The 20051-nt window shown below is 37.3% G+C and overlaps 1 protein-coding gene across 3 annotated transcripts in view; it reads right to left on the bottom strand.

Annotated features, from left to right (window-relative positions):
* The window catches only part of ap1g1 (adaptor related protein complex 1 subunit gamma 1), a 113223-nt gene that overhangs the window by 33193 nt on the left and 59979 nt on the right, over positions 1-20051 (bottom strand). For all 3 annotated transcript variants that reach the window (XM_043706823.1, XM_043706825.1, XM_043706824.1), the window contains 4 exons: positions 18040-18129; positions 14501-14628; positions 9095-9199; positions 3441-3579 (listed from right to left, as the gene is read on the bottom strand). In XM_043706823.1, coding sequence (XP_043562758.1) covers positions 3441-3579; positions 9095-9199; positions 14501-14628; positions 18040-18129 — 462 coding nt within the window. The remainder of the gene's footprint in view (positions 1-3440; positions 3580-9094; positions 9200-14500; positions 14629-18039; positions 18130-20051) is intronic.

The following is a 20051-nucleotide window of genomic DNA, read 5'->3' as shown; positions in this document are numbered from 1 at the left end:
CCTTATTAAACCACGGTTCCCTCACACGACCCTTTCCTCCCTGCCTGACAGGTACATAATTATGAAGGACACTCAATAGTTGCTCCTTGGACAAGCTCCACATATCAATTACACCCTTGTCTTGAAGCTTACTTTTCCAGGCCACACATCCTAAGTCATGCCTCACAGCATCATAATTTTCCTGCCCCCATCTATAACTCTTGCCCTGTAGTGCACACTTATCCCTCTCCATCACTAGGGTAAAGGTCACCGAATTATGGTCACTATCCCCAAAGTGCTCACCTACCTCTAATTCTAACACCTGGCCTGGTTCGTTACCCAGAACCAAATCCAGTATGGCCTCTCCTCTTGTTGGCCTGTCTACATATTGTGTCAGGAAACTCTCCTGCACACATTGAACAAACACTGACCCATCTAACGAACTTGAGCTATAGCTTTCCCAATCAATATCAGGAAAGTTAAAGTCCCCCATAACAACCACCCTATTACTGTCACTCATCTCCTGAATCACCTTCCCTATCCTTTCTTCAATGATTCTAGGACTATTAGGAGGCCTGTAAAAAACTCCTAACAGGGTGAGCTCACCTTTCCTATTCCTAACCTCAGCCCAAACTACCTCAGATGGCAAGTCCTCATCCATCGTCCTTTCCACCGCTGTAATACTATCTTTGACAAGCAATGCCATACCTCCCCCTCTTTTACCCCCACCTCTCCCCCTACTAAAACATTTAAACCCTGGGACCTGCAACAGCCAATCCTGTCCCTGTTCTAGCCATGTCTCCGTAATAGCCACAACATCGAAGTCCCAGGTACCAATCCACGCTGCAAGTTAATCTACCTTATTTCGTATACTTCTTGCATTGAAGTATACACACTTCAAGCCACTTTCCTGTTTACGGGCACCCTCCTTTGAAATTGATGCCATGTTCCTAACCTCTCTCCACTCCAGGTCCTGCACTCTAAAGCTACAGAGTGATTTCCCATGCTCCTGCAGAGTTAGTTTAAACCCCCCCCCCAAGAGCACTAGCAAACCTCCCACCAAGGATACTGGTGCCCCGCAGGTTCAGGTGCAGACCATCCTGTTTATAGAGGTCCCACCTTCCCCAGAAAGAATCCCAGTTATCCAAATACCGGAATCCCTCCCTCCTGCACCATCCCTGTAGCCACGCATTTAACTGTTCTCTCTCCCTATTCCTCGACTCTCTATTTAATTGGAATGTATTTCTAAATAAATCCATCGCTAATCCAAATTGATGTGGACACATTTTATCTATATGCATATCAGCGATCCAGTCTTGACATCCACTTCAATTGTCAAATTTATTACTCAGCATCTCTCTGCTAGCTTAAAATATTTTTTATTGAATTGCACCAATATATTTCTCAATTTAGTAGTAATCCAAGTGAGTTAGCATCATTAGTTTTAAAGGAGGAGAAGAATTTCAAAAGCATAATTGATGTACTGAAGCGTCAGTGTCATTGAAAGATGTAAACTACCATTCATGAAGTTGTATCTCTATAAGTTCTGTGAAGTCCTATTAATGGGATTTTAAGACTGGAAATAAACTTGAATAATACTGAAAGCCAGTTCACAAAAAATGGGAAGAACTCAAAGCAACTTCTAAACACTATATTTTGCTGTCTTTTCTGCACAATTTTACTCCTCTGTCAATGCTGAAGATTGAAAGAAGTTCTGTGCCCATTAGATACTCAAGCACTTGGTCAAAATTGCAATTTCTCCAGCATTTTTATAAAAGTTGTTAAGTCATTGGAATTAGTGGGTACCACAAGAAGCCAGATGCCACCTCCAAGGCTTCCATAATTGTACATTTCTAGTTTGAATTTTTCCCAAACAGTGCAAAGATTGAAAACACTTTACTTTGCAAGACATAAGAATGAACATAGAAACTTCTTGCATAGAATGACTAAAATACATATGGTCAAACAGTCAAGCAGAGATTTTAGGGGAGGTAATGATCAGATTCAAGTACAATCAATAAAAGGAATCCATAGTATTTCTTCCACAACCCTGGTCTGAACAAAGGAAATTTTGAAGCCTTACTGCATTTTTAAGTATGACCGGTCATGTCTCGGCATTCAGAGGCTATTTAAGCCTACCCATCTATGTTTAAATTACCTACTTAAATGGCGGAGTATATTCATAATAACTGCTAATTATTTTTCCATTCTTTTTCAAACAATACAAAATTGGTCTTATTCTAGAATGCTGGGACTTGTCAAACTTTCTTGCAGAATTTTCCCCCTACATCCTTCACACTAGTTTAGTGGTCCACAGACTATAATGGACAACGTAATTGCATCTCTCTCTTTTAGGTTAAGCGAAATTGATCTTGTCCTTCAACCCTCAGACATCCTCTTTCCCAAAGCTTTATTTTATCAAGACCACCTCTCCTTTTCTTTTCCTGCACACCCTATAACCATGTAACCTGCATTTGTTTCAGGCAGGCCTGTTATTGCTGCAACTCCACAAGATTATCTGAGCCCATAACTCACCGATCCTATTTATTGTAGTCCGAGCAGTTGCATACATGCAACCCAATCCTGATTTACATGTTTTAAATTCTCCCTTCCTTCAACTTCACCCATTAACATGCTATTCTCTATTTTAATGCTGTCTCTCTCTGTAATGTCCCAGCATCTCTCAATTTTTGATAGAGGGAATTTTAGAAAAATGCACAAAAATTACTAGCAGAATAGCCTGTAGGAACTTAGTCCTGCTCTGTTCAACTGCAACCTAGCCAGTTTGTATAAGTGCAGCTCCTCCCCCTCAGCCAGCTCTAGTTTTCCAAGAATTTAAAGTATTCCCTCCTGCACTATCTTTCCAGCCATACATTCATCAGTATTGCCCTCTTTTTGTACTCACTTGTACATGACACCAGGAGAACTCTTAGAGATTATGACATTTGAGGTGCTGCTTGTTAATTTTCCTCTTTGTACCCCCAACTTTCACAGAATTCCACAACCCCTTTCCTACCTGTACCATTGATACCAATGCACATCACACCAATCTTCAACAGGACCTTCCAAACCTACCTTCTCTAACACAGTTGAATGAAGGCTTCAGGTGCACAGGGACACTATTATATTTCTCAAATTACACACAACCCAACTGGGCCAAAATCCTGGAACACTATCTACACCAGACAGACTGCAGTGATTCCAGATGGTGGCTCTCAATACTACCTTCAAGGACAGTTTGGGAATAAATGTTGGTCCTGCTGATGACACCCACAATTTAAAAAATGTCCCAAGAAGTACATCTATTTCAGGGTAGATAAGGCACAAAAATATGTGGATCTAGAGATTTGAATCCCTTCAGTACGAGCCCGATAATAAATCAATATGAGCCAAAAATTCAATCAATCAATCATTCAACTCATGATTCTTAGTATTTGTGGAAATATACCAATTGAAGTTACCTGATTACTAGGTTGAGTAGCACTGGGTGCCAATTTTGGTTCCACTATTGTAGGCTCTGCCTCTCCATTAGTTTGTGCAGTTTCTGTAGGTCCATTAGTTACCTTCTCCATTATAGGCATTCGTTCCAACAGTGCAGATCTATTAGGTAAAAATGTCAACATTTAAAATCATTTATAATTCTAGAGTGATGATTCTTGAAATAAAAGTTTTATTCATTCTAGCCGAAATTTTTTAACCTCAAAAGTAAAAATGTCTACAAACGATTATTTGATATTTTCACATGCTTACACGTTATGTGCAGATAATCATTTCTGTAACTATGAGAACATTAAATTCAAATAATTTGGCATTTTTGCCAATATGCACAAATTTCCATATTCATTCTCATCAGTTAAAATAGCATTCAAAATATATTTGCTTGAAATGTTCAAAATGGTTCAGCATGTTAGAATATTAATGGTTAGTAAGACATCAAGGAGGTTAGCAAAGGTGCTAAAATACTGTTTAGATGGGATGCATTTTGAGATATATGGTCAGGATAGGTGTGAAGAAGCCCAACATTAAAGAGGTTAGCATGTAAAATTAAAATGCATGCTATCAGGGGATAGTGTACTGACATGGACAGAACCGGTTGGCAGACAGGAAACAAACAGTGGGAATAAATGGGTCTTTTTTTCAAGTGGCAGGGAGTGACTGTGGGGTACCACAGTGCTTGGACCCCAGTTATTCACAATATATGTAAATGATTTAGATGGAGAATCAAATGTAACTTTTGCAAACTTGGAGATAATACAAAACTGGGTGGGAGGGTGAGCTAGGAGGGAGGATGTAGCAATGCTCCATTGTGACTTGGACAGGTTGAGCGAATGGACAAATGCATGGCAGATGAAGCATAATGTGGATAAATGTGAGGTTATTCACTTTGGTAGCAAAGTCAGGAAGGTGGACCATCACAAATGAATTATCCAACGAGTTGGATCAAAGTAAATAAACGTACAATTGTGTGAGAAACACAAGACGTAGAAGTAGGCCTTTCAGTCCATCCCTGCTCCACCATTAAATAAGATCATGTCTGACATCGCAATCCTCAACTCCATTTTCTCACCTTTTTCCATAACCCTTGAATCAGATTAGAAATCTGGTTAGTTCAGCCTTGAATATCCCTTAATGACCCAGCCTCAACAGCCCTTTGTGAAGAATTCCACAGATTCACTAGTACTCAGTCAGAAGAAATTCCTCCTCATCTCTGTCTAGAAGAGATTACTCTCTGGTTCTGGAATTCCCACAAGGTGAAATAATCTCGCGGCATCTACCCTGTCAAGCCCCATTAGAATCTTGCGTTTTCCAATAAGGTGACTTCTCATTTTTCTGAACTCCAATGGCTCAACCTATTCAATCTCTCCTCATAAGTAAATCATTTCATAGACATATCAACCCAGGGAACTCTTTCTGGATGGCAGTACATTTTCCCTTGGATAAAAGGAACCATAATTGTTCCAGTATTCCAGGTGTGGTTTAACTAGTGCCTTGCAGAGTTTTAGGATAGCTTCCTTATTTTTATACTGCATTTCCTTCTGCAGTCTTTCCATTTAAAATATCATGCTTTTCTGTTCTTCCTGCCGAAGTGCATAACTTCATACGTTTCATCTGCCCAATTTTCACTCAATTTGTTTGTATCCCTCAGCAGACACTAAATTCTCACTACTTGCCTTCCCAACTACTTTTGCATCATCTGCAAACTTGATCATACATTCACATCTGTCACCCAAGTCATTAATATGTACTTTAAATAACTATAGCTCCAGCAGAAATTCCCTCTTTCAACTTTCCATCTTCTATTAAGCAGCCAATACTATATCAATACTAATATACTGCACCTAACATCGCAGATTTGTTTCAAATAGGCTTGAGTGGAAAAGGTTTTGGAAATCCAAAAGTATATCTTGATTCCCCATCTATCCAGCTTGTTGCTTCCTCAAAAGAACTGATAAATTTGTCAGACATACTTTCTCCTTTGTAAAGCAATGCTGATGTTGCTGCATTGCAAAATGCTATTATATCGTACATAATAAACTCTCAACATTTTTCCAGTGACTGCTGTTAAGTAGTTACCTGAATTTCATTTCTCCCTTTTTTGAATAAGGTGTTACATTGGCAGTTTTCCAGTCCTGACACTTTCCAGAAATCTAAGGATTCTTAGAAGATTAGTACTAGCACATTCACAATCTCTGCAGCTACTTTCTTTAATAGCCCAGGATGGAACTTATTAAGTCCAAGAGACTTACTGGCCTAAACCTTATCAGTTGCCCTGTACTTTTTCTCTAATGATAGCTGCTGTACTCATTTCCTCCTCAATCTTTTCCCTCATTCAGATTATTCTGTAATTTTGGAAAGTAATTAGTGCCCTCTACTGAGAGGACTGACAAAGTATTTATTCAATTCTTCTGCCATTTTCTGGTTCCTCATTACGATGGTTCCAGCCTCTTTTTAAACAGGTTTATATTCACTTTGGCTCCTCTCTTCACTTTTATATATTCAAACAAGCTCTCACTGTCTGCTTTGTCTTGCTTGCTAATTTACATTCAATGTTTTGGGTAATCTTTTATTGGATTTGTAAACTTCAATCTCCTGTCTTATTATATTTCCCAACCAGTTTTGACACTTTATTTTCTTAAAATAAACTTTTGTACATTGCTTCCTGTATCACTCTGCACCATTATGTACACATTACCCTATCCTTTCACTTCGTAAATCTACACATCTCTTTTCCAGATATCCTCCATTACCACACCTCTATTCAGCTTAAAGCCATTTCGGAAACTATACACGTTCAATTTGCCAGGACTTTAATCCAAGCACAGTTCAAGTGAAGCTTGTCCCACTAAAACAGGTCCCTTCTACTCCAGTAGAAGTGATAATGCTGAAACAGTGCCAAACTTCTGAACAAAAGAAGTTTGAATTCAAGGCAGATGGAAAGCACCTTAAATTTGCTGACAATGCAAATGCAGCAGACAGCAAATACAGCAAAATATTTCCAAGACAACATGGATTCGTTGAGCACTAGGATGATAGATGATGGTTAATGGGCTCAAAAATGCCTGATGAGATTCAATCTGGATAAATGCAAGTTATTACATATTCGTACAACAAACAAGAGTAGGGCACAATTAGTGGTAGGGCCTTGGGTGGTGTTGTAGAACAGAGGAACCTAGGGTACAAGTCCATAATTCTTTGAAGTTTGCATCACATATAGACAGGGTTGTTGAAAAGGCATTTGGCACACTTGCCTTCAGTGCTCAGTCCTTTTGAGTTTTGGAGTCAGGAAGTCATGTTGAGGTTGTATAGGACATTGGTGAGGCCTCTTCTAGAATAATGCATCCAGTTCTGGTCTCACAAATACAGGAAAGATATTATTATGCTGGTGAGGGTTCAGAACAGATTTACCAGGATGTTGCTGGGTATGGAAGTTGAGTTATAAAGAAAGGCTGGGACTTTTTTTGCACTGCAGCGTAGAAATTTGTGAAGTGATGTGATAGAAGCCTTCAAAATACTGAGAGGTATAAATAGAATTAATGGTATTGTCTTTTCCCTGGAATGGGGGATTTCAAGACTGGGGGCACATTTTTAAAGTGAGAAGAGAGATTTTTAAAAAAAGACAAAGGCAACTTTTTTTTAAACAGAGGGTGGTTTGTGTGTAGAATGAACTCCGAGGAAGTGGCAGATATGGGTACAATTACAACGTTTCAAAAATATTGGGATAGATACATGAACAGGAAAGGTTTGGAGGCATATGGACCAGGAGCAAGCAGGTGGGACTAGTCTAGTTTGGGATTATGTTCAGCATGGACTGATGGACTGTTTCTATGACTCTATGATAACTAACAAAACACAAGTGTAAACCTTGCACAATAGTCACAAACCTACATTTTAAAAAAAAGGCTAAGAGGGATTTACAAAAAAGAAACATGGAAACAATAATAGATTGAATATTGGAAAAACAAATTATAGTACATGGAATACTAGGACAGATCCAGAACTCAGGTTTACAGGGCAGACATAAAGCAGAATATGAAATATGAAGTTATAAGTATTGTCAAATTCTTACAAGTACATAAACGTTATAATGGAAGTTCGTAAATCTGAGTGCGATCGGCCAAATGCCCTTTTCTCATCTTCAGCTGAAAGCTTTAAGGTTTGTTTAAATCACAGTTGTTTCTGCTATAACACAATCCAGTGTTAAGAAAATTGTGTAATGGCAGCACAATTTAAACTAATGGGGCCAGAATCACATTATAACCAATATACGCTTTAAAAGTTCATGCTTTAGAAACAATGTCCCCAATTTGTTAATGGTGTTATAGCAAATTTGCATAAAGTAAACACTTGTTATAGCAGAATAACTTGTGATTGAACTTACCTACATCAACTTCTAATTAATATTTTGGATTGGTGAACCAATACAAGGATGAAGCAGTACTGAATTGCTTCACATGGACAGTTAAAGACATACAGAGCATTCAATTATATAAAACTGCACTATAAGTACACATGCTTAAAGTATGATTTAGCCACCTGAAGGAGCAGCACTCCGAAAGCCAGTGCTTCCAATTAAACCTGCTGGACTATAACCTGGTGTTGTGAGATTTTTAAACTTACTGCTGAAACTATATTGCTCTTGCCAAATTGCCTATACATTTTTTTCCTTAATGAGCTGAGTGGGATTAGTTGCACAGTTCCAAAGAGTGAGCTCAAAGATAATGGAAATGAATTACCTCCTTTGAATTATTCTATGCTCATCAGCTTAGAAATCTACTCAATGAAAAGTCATGTTCCAGCCATCTCTAGAATTTGCCCTGAAGCAGAAACTTCTTCACGTCAAAAACCCCATTGCAGCACAAAGTTATTTATTTTCTCAATTAGGAGCAATCAAGCTACTCAAGAGTTTCACGTGGGAAGGAAAGGTTTTGCAAAGTTTATATTGAGATTAATTCATTTTTATCTCCTTTCAGTTCCAATTCATGAACAAACTAAAGCTTGAAAAGAAGCATACGCAAGAAAAAGGAACTTTTTATGAACTAACCGTTTTTCATTCTTCCAAGTTCTTATTAGACACAGAACATGCAAAAACTTAATTCTATTTGAGTGAAGCATGATATTCGATTCATTTTTATCATACCTCTCCAGTTAATCAGTTATGAGATCCTGAAGTCACTCACTCTTCCAATTTTGCTATCATGCAGGTTCCTTTCATCAATTGTTTGAAACTGAATTACACAGGTTGACTTAATTTCCCAGCATCAAATCTTTACTATTTAACGATTCAATCAAATGCAAAATCATTACTCTTTAATTTCTTAAGAAACGTCTATAAGAAAAGATAAAGTTCCAGCTGCAAGAATGGTACTAGAATGGAAACAATTGTGACATCTCCATTAACACAGTATTTTGTACACAGATTAGGTTTGACAAACAGAAAAGGTGTTGAGCATCTGGATATACCAAGAAATTATTGATTTGTATCGTTGCTCGTATCAATTTTCTAGTTCTAGCATGCAATTTATATTGGTTCTAAAATAAAACTTCGAATAACTAACAGCATGGCAAATTGAAACCACTTGAATTCCACAGGCCACCTTAACAGATTTCAACATACCTCATGTGATCAAATTTTTTGAAAAGCGCATTATATTCAACAGCCCTCTGCTGAAGTTCCACATCTATACTGCTTCCATACACAGATATTATCTTCTTAATTCGACTGAAAGAAAGAACCAACAATATAATTCCTATTCTATTAGATCTACCTTAAAAGAAAAACAGCATTATTTTTAGTAAACATTGCAGAAGCACAAAGGAATTTGAATCATAATTTAATTTTTGTTTTTTTCTGAAGATGCAACTGTTGCTTGCTAGGACAGAATTTGTTGCTCACCCCCAAATACATTTTAAAAGATGCTGGCAAGCATCTTCATGACCGTCTGCAATTCATCTGATGTACCTACACCCAGAGTGCTGTTAGGCTGGAGTTCCAGAATTTTGACCCAGCAACGGTGAAAGAACAGTGATATTCTCCCAAGACAAGGAGATGTGGGATTGGGAGGGGGACGGGAAGTTGCAGGGGTGTTGTTTCCATGTTGTCCTATTAGATGGTATAATGCTGCTGATTTAGAAGGTGCTGTTGAAGGACATTTGGTAAGATGCTGCAGTGCATTTGGATTTTGAGGCTTCACTTCCTGTTTACTGTTATGTTGCACACCACCTTTCACGATTAGGCTGTGGCAGAATTGCAAAGCTTCAAACTGCTTCATGGATTGTAGGATCACTTAGATTTATCAATACCTTCTGTTTCTGGCGGGTTGTAGATTCACCAAGTCGGCAGCTTAGTTTTAAGCAAGCTTTGTATTGGTCCTGGCTCACTCTTCTACACTCTGCATTGATTTAGGATTGATCATATAGCTTTAATGGTAGAGTGGGAGATTTTTGCTAGGCAACAGTTATAATTGTGGATAAATATAATTCTGCTGCTGACAGCTCATTGTCTTATGGCTGCTCCATTTTGAGCTGTTAGACATCTTCTGAATCTATCCAATTTAGCTATCAGATCATATAAACATATCTGGTTCACTGATCTGCTTAAATTGAAAGACAGTCCACTGAATCAAAGTACAGAATAAAGCTAAAATTAAATAATACCAGATAAATCACTGACATCATTGATCTAAACATAGTCAAGATGGTGCCTGGGTCATTGACCGTAAAGTATTAGGTAAGCAGAACTGTGTCAGACTGTTGCTAGATGAGTGAGAGATAGCTCTTCTGATTTTGTCACAAGCCACCAGATGTTAGTAAAGGACTACTTTGTGGGGTTAAATAATGGCTCAGCAGTTAGCACTGCTGCCTCTCAGCGCCAGGGACCCAAATTCGATTCCAGCCTTGGGTGACTGTCTGTGTGGAGTTTGCACATTCTCCCCATGTCTGCGTGGGTTTCCTCTGGGTGCTCTGGTTTCCTCCCAAAGATGTGAAGGTCAGGTGAACTGGCCATGTCAAATTGCCCATAGGGTTGGGCCAAGGGGCATGTTTCCATACTGTAGGGAATCTAATCTAACTGGATTAAATGTCCTTTTTACTTCCAATGTCTAGGTCAATGCTGGTGGCCTATCCAGGTTTGTTTCTTTTTGACTTTTCTACACTGTTAGAATATGAATCGCTTGCTAATTTCAGAAAGGAGTGAGGAATTAATCATGTACTGAGAGTCTGAAGTCAAATGTGGGTCAGAAAAGGCAAAGTCAGATTTTCTTCCCTAATAAGGGATTAGTGAACGAGATTAGTTTTAACGACAATTTAATAGTTTCACAGTTATTACTCAGACTAGCTTTTAATTCTAAATTAAAGTTTAAATTTCACTAGCTGCTGACTCCAGAGCATCAATTTAAAAAAACAGAACCTTAAAAAAAAGGTAATAATCTCTGTTTTCATAGCTCATAAAAATCCAATGGTCTAGGTTAAAGATGATTAGAGCATAAAATGAGGTTTAAAAAGTGTGGTGGGAGAGAAGTTCCAGTTTGTGTTACACTGACATTAGCACTAGGAAAAATGGAATCTGTTCTGTTGGGATGATCTACACTTCATATCACGATGGGACCAGTGTACTTGTAAGCTATACGATTAGAGAAGTAGAGAGGACATTAACAATTTAATGGCAAGGTATCAAATCTATTAAATGTGCAACCCAAATAACAGTCATGATTATAAAGAATAGTATTGATATCAGAAATGACAAACTCTCAGAGGAATAGTGTGTGCATGCGTAATAGTATATCAACAGCTAAGTTTAACAGTTACAAAAATAATATACTGGTAAAAGTAAATGTTCTCTATTTGAATGCAGCATTGAGAAAACCAAGAAACTAACTGCAAATAGAAATAAGTACATTCTGATTGCTGTCTCAGAAAGGACATGAATACTGAAGGATACAACACATTTAAAAAGGTCAAGGAACTTGGCAAATGTAGAAAGCTGGCTCTGTTAATTAAGAGAGGGTGACCCAAGGCAGGAAACCAGGAAGAAGTTGGGTAGATGAGAAATAAAAGAAAGTCACTTGTGTGAATATTGTGCAGGCCCCTTAACAGTAAAACTAGATAAAGGGAAAAATAATGAGTGTTTGTGAGCAAGGTACGGCAATCATGGGGATTTTAACCCATATAGAAATTAGATTAGATTAGATTAGATTAGATTAGATTACTTACAGTGTGGAAACAGGCCCTTCGGCCCAACAAGTCCACACCGACCCGCCGAAGCGTAACCCACCCATACCCCTACATTTACCCCTTTACCTAACACTACGGGCAATTTAGCAAGGCCAATTCACCTGACTTGCACATCTTTGGACTGTGGGAGGAAACCGGAGCCCCCGGAGGAAACCCACGCAGACACGGGGAGAACGTGCAAACTCCACACAGTCAGTCGCCTGAGTCGGGAATTGAACCCGGGTCTCTGGCGCTGCGAGGCAGCAGTGCCAACCACTGTGCCACCGTGCCGCCCATTGGGAAAATGAAATGGACAAAGGTAGGAGAGGGGAGGAATTCATGGAATGTTTTCAGTTTGTCTCATAATAGCACATTCTGACCAGAAAGCCAGCAATGAGAACTGCAACTATACAACAAAATAGGAGTGTTATCATAAAAGGCACCCTAGTCTGCAGCAATCATATGCTTGAATTTTACATTCAATTTGGGGGGGGGTAAGAGAAGAGGGAGGAAGAAAGATTTTAAACTTACGGATAATTATCATGGAATAAAAGCAGATCCAGCTATTGTGAACTGGTAAATTAGGTTAAAGGAGAAGTCAACAAAAGATGCAGTGGGATATTTCAGAGTATTCTAACCAGAAAGCATAACTGTAATGAAGATAGTATAAAAAAGCAAAAGCATATTGAGTAAAGATGGGAGGCAAGTCAGAAGACTGGACAGAATATGGAAACTCGCAAAAAACATGCTTAAAAAAGAATGGAGGAAGGTTAAGTTAGAGTATAAGAGAAAACTAGATAGAAATGTAAACCCAGAGTAACCGTTTGTAAAAAAAAATACTTTGTAAAATTCTAAAAGTATTTAAAGTTTGAAAAAAAATTAGCAAGTGTTGCAGAAAGGGAGTTGGGAAAAAGGAGACAAAAGGTGAATTGAACAGGTATTTTGCATCAGTTTTCATTCTAGAGGATGAAAGTAACATCTCAGAAATAACTAAATGAAAAGAAAAGGAATAACCCCAGAAAATTACATTTCAACAAAGTGATAATGAGCAAATAGTTAGGACTATGCTCTAATAATTCAGTTTTCTGACAGATTTCATCCTGTGGTCTGAAAAGATGATTAGTGAGACAGCTGATGCATTGATTGTAATTTTCAGAAGAATGCTTAGATTTGAGGAGGTTTTCATTTAATAGTTACATTACCAAACACTCAGGTGGTGGGAGGGAGCATGCAAGCAAGACAGCACACAAGAGAGAGCATAGCTTTACATGAACTGTTAGTTGAAATATGCTGTTAGCAAAGGGGGAACCAATGCATGCATTACATTTGGATTTACAGAAAGCACTTGATAAAGGCAGAAGATAAAGGCTCATATTTCGGTGGCTAAAATAATCGCATGAATTGGAAATTGGCTAGCTAATAGGAAACAGTAAGCATAAATAAGTGCTTTTCGAGCTGGCAAGCTGTAATAAGTAGTGCGCTTCAGATTGGTGCTGAGAACCTCAAATTTTTATAACTTACGTAAATGACTGGGATGAAGGGCCTAAGGTTAACATTGGATTTTTTTTTACTTTTTATAACTATTGTCAGTTTTGCCAGATTTTATGAATACCATTATAGGAGTTCCTCAGGGTATATTATTTTGTAATCATCCTGATCAGAGATGGAGCATGTGAGACTTAAACTCAGGACTCTTGGCTTGGGGGTAGGGATGTTACCACAGGGCCACAAGAATCCCAAGTTCCTCAGAGTATCAATCTAGGCAAAACTATCTTCAGCTGATGCAAAGATGTTCCCTTCATTAGAGGATCAGAAGTGGCACTATTCAATGATCACTGCACAGTGCTCAAACACCATTTGTGATGCTTCAGATAACTGAAGCCACCAGGGTACGTATGAAGCAAGACCCAAAACAACATCCAAGTTTGGGCTAATAAGCAGCAAGTAATTTTCATGACACAGAAGTGAAGAACAATGACCATAACAAATACTCAAACCATCTCTTGTTGACATTCAATGGCATTGCCATTACTGAATTCTCCCACTATTAACATCCTAGGGGCTGCTACTGATCAGAAATTCATCTTGGTGAGCCACAGAAAAACAGGGCAGATCAGAAGTTAAGAAATACTTGCTACAAAATTCATATCTCCCTGATGCCTCCTCATCTACAAGTAACAAGGCAAGACTGTAATGGAACACTTTCCACTTGCTGAAATGTGTGTAGGTCCACTCAGCAGATTAGATACTCCCATCCAGGACAAAGCAGCCCATTTGATTGGCTATCCTCTACCCTCAACATTCATTTTCTTTACCAATAACACAGAATAACAGCAAGTGTGCATCTACATCTTCTAAAACCTGCAAACTTTAAGACCTAAAAGAGCAAAAGGCAGCAGATGCATAGGAACATCACCTGCACATTCCTTTCAAACAAATACCACCCTGACTTGGAAACATATTGCTGCTGTTTTATTGCCAGTGTCAAAATAACAAAACTCCTTTCCTAGTTGACCAGGAACTGAGCTGTGCCAGCTATACAATTACTGGAGTTACAGCATATCAGAAGATAGAGTACTGCAGCAAGTATTTCTGGTCAGGAATACCTCTATACAAAGACCTCAAATGGTTCCAAAAGGCAACTAACTTTCTCAAGAATAGGGCTGGGTGATAAATGCTGAGTTCCAATGAACAAGGGGCCAAGATTAAGAGACCAGTAACATCATCACAAAGATATTGTCACATTAAATTATATCAGTTTTCTAAGACAAGGTAACTTATTGCTTTGCAATAGAATTGCAAAAGTACTTACTTTACATTTATGGTAAACCTTGTGCTAAGCTTCATAATTGCAGTGAGAGCATATCCTCTTGTTACAGATGTCGATATGTTTGACTGTAGTACAGTTTCTAATACATCCATAACTTCATCTTCTGTCACCTTTTGGGGTAAAAGGTACTAATGATCAGTAGGAACTATTTTGAACATAATCTCTGTACAGAGTCTCTTAACAATGTGAAGCTTGAACTTTATGTTGCAAGTGCCAACTCTACAGCATGACCTGTAAAATATGAAAATTTCAGCACAATAAAATTAGCTTAAGGAATGATCAAATTAATACCTGATCTACAGGTCTAGAGTTCAATTCCTGCCTATCAGAACACACAATTTCTGGCTGGTTTGGCACTAAGAAGTCAGATTAGAGGTATTCCAATAATCTCTTTCTATACATATGCTGTTCTATATTTTAGTCAGAATGAAAGCCTTTTTAAATTTTAAGCTTAATTCCTGTGTGTCAAGTTACATGCCTGCTATCCTATCAGCCTAGAAGTTGGAACAGAAGAGCAACCACATTTTTTTTAAATTAGCAAGACAAGTTCACATGAAAATGGAAGAAAACACTTTCAAAGTAAAGCACATTTTATTTTTCAATTTTTGTAAGATTGAAATTATAATGCCAAAAATCTGAAGCGTGTTTTACAAATAGGAACTGGGTTCTGAAGCATGTTTTGTACATGAGGATAGGAAAATCCAAATAAAAAAGTGGTAGGAAAGATTGCCATCAAAACATTTACGAATAAACTATAAACGTGCCTTTATATACATCACCTTTAAAAGGAACAAGTGCAAAAATATCAATTTTAAAAACAGAAACATCAACTTGAAAGAAATTATCAAAATGTTTGGCCAAACTGCTGTTTTAAAAGGAATATCAAGAGAGTTGAGAGGAAGAAATTCAAGCAGGGAATGGCAGAGAGAAATGGTAGGCTAAATGTAAGGAATACAATCTAAATGAGGATTGTATAAGATAATAGAGACCAGGAAGGTAATACGAGTGGGGTAGCTTAGGTGACAAGGGGTTTGAAGCGGTCATGAAGGAATTTCGATAGGAGAATTAAATTTTGAAGTTAAAGCACAGATTCATCAAGTTTGATGAGAACTTAATACGGAATAGTACAATATGGATAAGTTGCCTACAAATGCAAGATGAGGGGCTGATTGAAGCATTAGAATAATCAATTTAAGATTGCCACTTGAGAATAATCTTAGAACTTTTCAATCATATTAGTAGTCCTGGATTTTTTCTGTGCAAAGTGTATGGCAATAGCGATAGGTTCTGTATGAAGCATTGTGATGTTCCAGTTAAAAAAAAAAATCACTGATAGCAAAGACTTCACACACCTGATTATTTACCACAGGATTAAACTGGCAATTTGAGCATAGAACACATTTTCTCAAACCTATTTCAATATAAAATAGATCAGTTATCATTCTTTGGAATCAGGAGGGGAAAATATACAGGAAAGAAACAATTAGCGAACTCTGTGCTAAGAAATTCACTACGTTACAACTCAAATATTACTTACCTTTGAGCATACTGGCTCCTGAACAGGAGAATGACAATTTACTTTGAAACAAATTATGAAATAGCCTGGAAAGGACAGTCGGTCAGGTTTTTATCTCTTAGTAACAGCCTTTGTTAGAAGTTACAAGCCTTGGTTAAAAGTTCATGTCAAGGTTTGCTAATTTGCAACATGCACAGGTTATATATACTGAATGAAATAGCAAAAGATATACTTGACCGAAGGTCAAGAATGTGGTGTAATAGATAGAATGCAAGAACTTAATTGGAACAAAAGAACGCAATTGCCATATTCTTCCATCCAGCTATCAAATCAAATTTTGAATATTAGGGTAAAATCTGACTTGGTTGCTAATCCTAAAAGTGAACTCCACATTTTTTTTTGTGAACCCGTTCCTTTTGTCTTAATTTCATGTTCCCATCAAATCTTGAGACAAAGATTAGGGTTAATTGGATTTGGAACAATCTTTTATGACTTAGAATCAGTTGCGGCTTGCAAATTACTTTCTTGCCAAATTAACCAATGCTCAACCTATATTAAAACATTGGATTTGGAACAATTAACCCTAATCTTTGTCTCAAGATTGGATGGGAACAAAAAATTAAGACAAAAGGAACAGTTTCACAAAAAGAACATGTGGAATTCACATTTAGGATTAGCAACAAGTCAGATTTTACACTAACATTCAAAATTTGATTTGATCGCTGGATGGAAGAATATGGCAATTTTACTGGAACTGTTTGTTTAAAAGAGGGATGAACACAAACTGGTTGTGCTGAATATCCTGTAGTTAGTATCTATTTCAATTTCTAGCTCAGCATTTTGAAATCCCAATTCTGTATACTTCTGCTGCTTATCTGTTGCCTTTTTTTTTGGAAACAATATTTATCCTAAGATATATCCTCATCTGCACAACCAAAATAATAGGTTTATACCAGATACATGGTGTAATAAAATTATTGTTTAGATTTTTGTAGAGTAACACATCTCTATCACATTATTTTCTAAAAGAATACTAGTAACACCTGCACATTGGTCTTTTAACTGTCAAATTACTACACAAAAAAAGCATTTGAATGAAACAATGTCCTGACAAACAAAGCTTTGATACAAAGAGTACTTACTTTTACTTATCAAAAAAATGACAACTTGCTAACTGATAGTTAAATAATCAGTGAATGCAGGCCATGGAAGTAAAGGAACACATGTCAGAACATGAATGGGAAAGGGGACATAGTTAACCACTTGTGAGAGTGCATTTACTTCGTAAAGCTGGTCAAAAAAAACAGTTCCTGAAAGTTAATTTCCGTCAGAGCAAGTTTACAACATCCCAGTGGTCCACTGTTCAACATAGAATGTAAAATACATTACTCAAGCAGCAAGTAAAATCTCAAATCTATGTAACTTCTCAATACTGTACTGAAATAAACATTAAAATATATTTAATTTAGTTTTTCCCCCGGGGTATTCAGATGACTGATCTGTTTCAAGGACATTTTTTTCCTTTCATGTTTTGCAATGACCTGCTCAATGGTACAATGATATTATTCTAATGTGGCTTTTCCCCATTTAACACTGACAGCAACAAATTTCAAAGTCAATATATTTGCATCATAACAATGACAAAACTCATTCGGCCTCCAATGCATTGCTCTCTGCCCATCCATGTGCAATGATGCATTATATTCAGGATACTACCAAAACGCATGAGAACATGAGAATGCTTGAACAATGGCAATATTTCTGTATAGAACTATATACTTTGCAATTCAATTTTGAAACATTCCAACATATTCAGGTTGCAGGATGACTTCAAATAAATGTATTTCTACCTCAATTGTAAATCAGGTTCTGTAGCTGGAATGCAACAAGCCACATTTTTGTCAAGGAATGCTTATGCTGATTTAATATGCTGAACTGTATGCACTTGCTATATTTAACAGCTTATATAAAAGTTAATAGCTTTATTTTGGAAAAGAAACATTACCTGAATAGGTTCCTCCTCTTCACATTGTCCAGAAACTAAAAGGTCACCGTACTCTCCCATACACCAAGCACCAACCTGCACGAGAGGTTGCTGTTGAAAGATGACCAGTCAGTCAGTCTTAAATAGCTTCATAAACAAATAATACAATTAATTTTCATTACAGTGTGTTCTTTTATAAAGCTGGTGTGCTATTAAAGTCCAAAACCATAGGTTAGCACTGTAGTAGATGAGAGTAAATTTCCTACAAGTATTGTTCAGAACAAAACTATTGCCTTTGGTCTGTATTACAAACTCAGGTTGCCCTGCCACCTACTTCATTCCTCTCACTGACAACTGAGGGGGAATAAAAACTGCTTACACTCTGGTATCAAAAGATAAATTCACAATCACAAAATGATATAATTTCTTAAGACTGCCTATTTCCACATCTGTAACATCTTCTGATTAAATATCATTCAATTGCACCTCAAAGATCTAAACTTGACTATCCTGACCCACTTCTAGCCAGCTTCCAATGTTTAGTCTTCTATAAGCATGCAGATAATCCAAAACTCTGCTACCTGTCTTAACTATCAAATCCCATTGTGCTCTGACTTAAACCAATTGCAAACTAAGCAATGCATCTATTTTAAATTTTGTCTAATTTCTGAAGAGCCACGATTGCCTTATTCTACATCTCCAATTTTGTTCTTACTATATCTTTTTCCCTTCACTTTCAACTTTCATCAGTGAATCTGCCCTGTCCTCCATCTCATATCTTTATTTTCTCTTTCTTCCTAAACCCTTTCATTTGCATGGCTAAAGAACAGTTACAATGCTAAGCGCATCCAGTTCTGACGGTTTCTCTCTCCACTGATGCAGTCAAATTCTGAGTATTTCTAGATTTTTATTTTGATTACAGATTTCCAGAAAAGTATGAAAAATAGCTCATCTAAATTTTCTTCTTTATTGGAGAGAAATACTGAAAAGGGAATAGTCCAAATGGGACTGGGGTGTTAAGTCTCATTCGCAGCTACTTGTTTTCAAGCCATATTGATCAACTCTAACACGTTAAGTTTGACAATACTAAACCCTCACTAGGAGTCTCAACTTTGGTTTATTTTGAGTTATTAGACAATGGTAATTTTTGTTTTTAAATAATGCAGCCGCACATGGAGTTGACCACTCCAAACATTTATCCACCCTAACCATTGATTGTAGATATGAAGCTGCGTGACCATCCCAATGAAAAGGATGAAAACTGACACTTATAATATCAGAAATTCAACAGTTTGTGTTTTGAAAAGAAGCCATCAGTATTGGAGTACTAATGCCCCTACAATCAGCATGAATTTTCAGAGAAAGAAATCCCAAATTTGTTTGCTATTTTGAAATATTCTAAATTCAGTCATAAAATTATGGATAATCAATTCCACTGTAGATTCCTAAGCCAATGATTCAGAATGACACTAAGGAAACATTACATTGGCACAAAAATAATCTTTAAATCACTGCAGTCTTGTTTAAAATGACAAGAATCATGATGCATTACTCAAGGAGCAAGGTAGCACTAGGCCACCAAAATATCCACTCGTCATTTATAAATTTACTGAGCACAAATTGGCTGTCATGTTTGTCTGTGTAACAGCAACAAAGTCTACTTATAGAGGAACACATTGGTTAGTCGTAATTCAAGCGTGTCCTTTGTTAAACACAGGCCCATAATGAAACAAAATATCCTGAAAGATAACATACAATGGAATAGACAAGTATTGCTTTAGAAGAGGAAGCCCGAGGGGTTACTGTGATTTTTCTGGCCACAATAAAATGACATATTGCTCTGGATTTCCAGCAAGCTTTGCCAAACACCTACATGTTAAAATGAAACTCAAACAGAAAGAACAGGATCTAGAAAAGAGGGAATGAATTAGAAAGTGTATTGTCAGACTGGATAGCAACAACTCATTTCACAGTAGCATCAATCATGCCAATATTTCTAATCTGTACAATATACTGGATCTAAAACCCACTTG

Source organism: Chiloscyllium plagiosum, chromosome 17, assembly GCF_004010195.1.
Source record: "Chiloscyllium plagiosum isolate BGI_BamShark_2017 chromosome 17, ASM401019v2, whole genome shotgun sequence".
NCBI lineage: Eukaryota > Metazoa > Chordata > Chondrichthyes > Orectolobiformes > Hemiscylliidae > Chiloscyllium > Chiloscyllium plagiosum.
The sequence above is the reverse complement of the archived record's forward strand: the minus strand, read 5'-3'. Positions and strand labels throughout refer to the sequence as shown.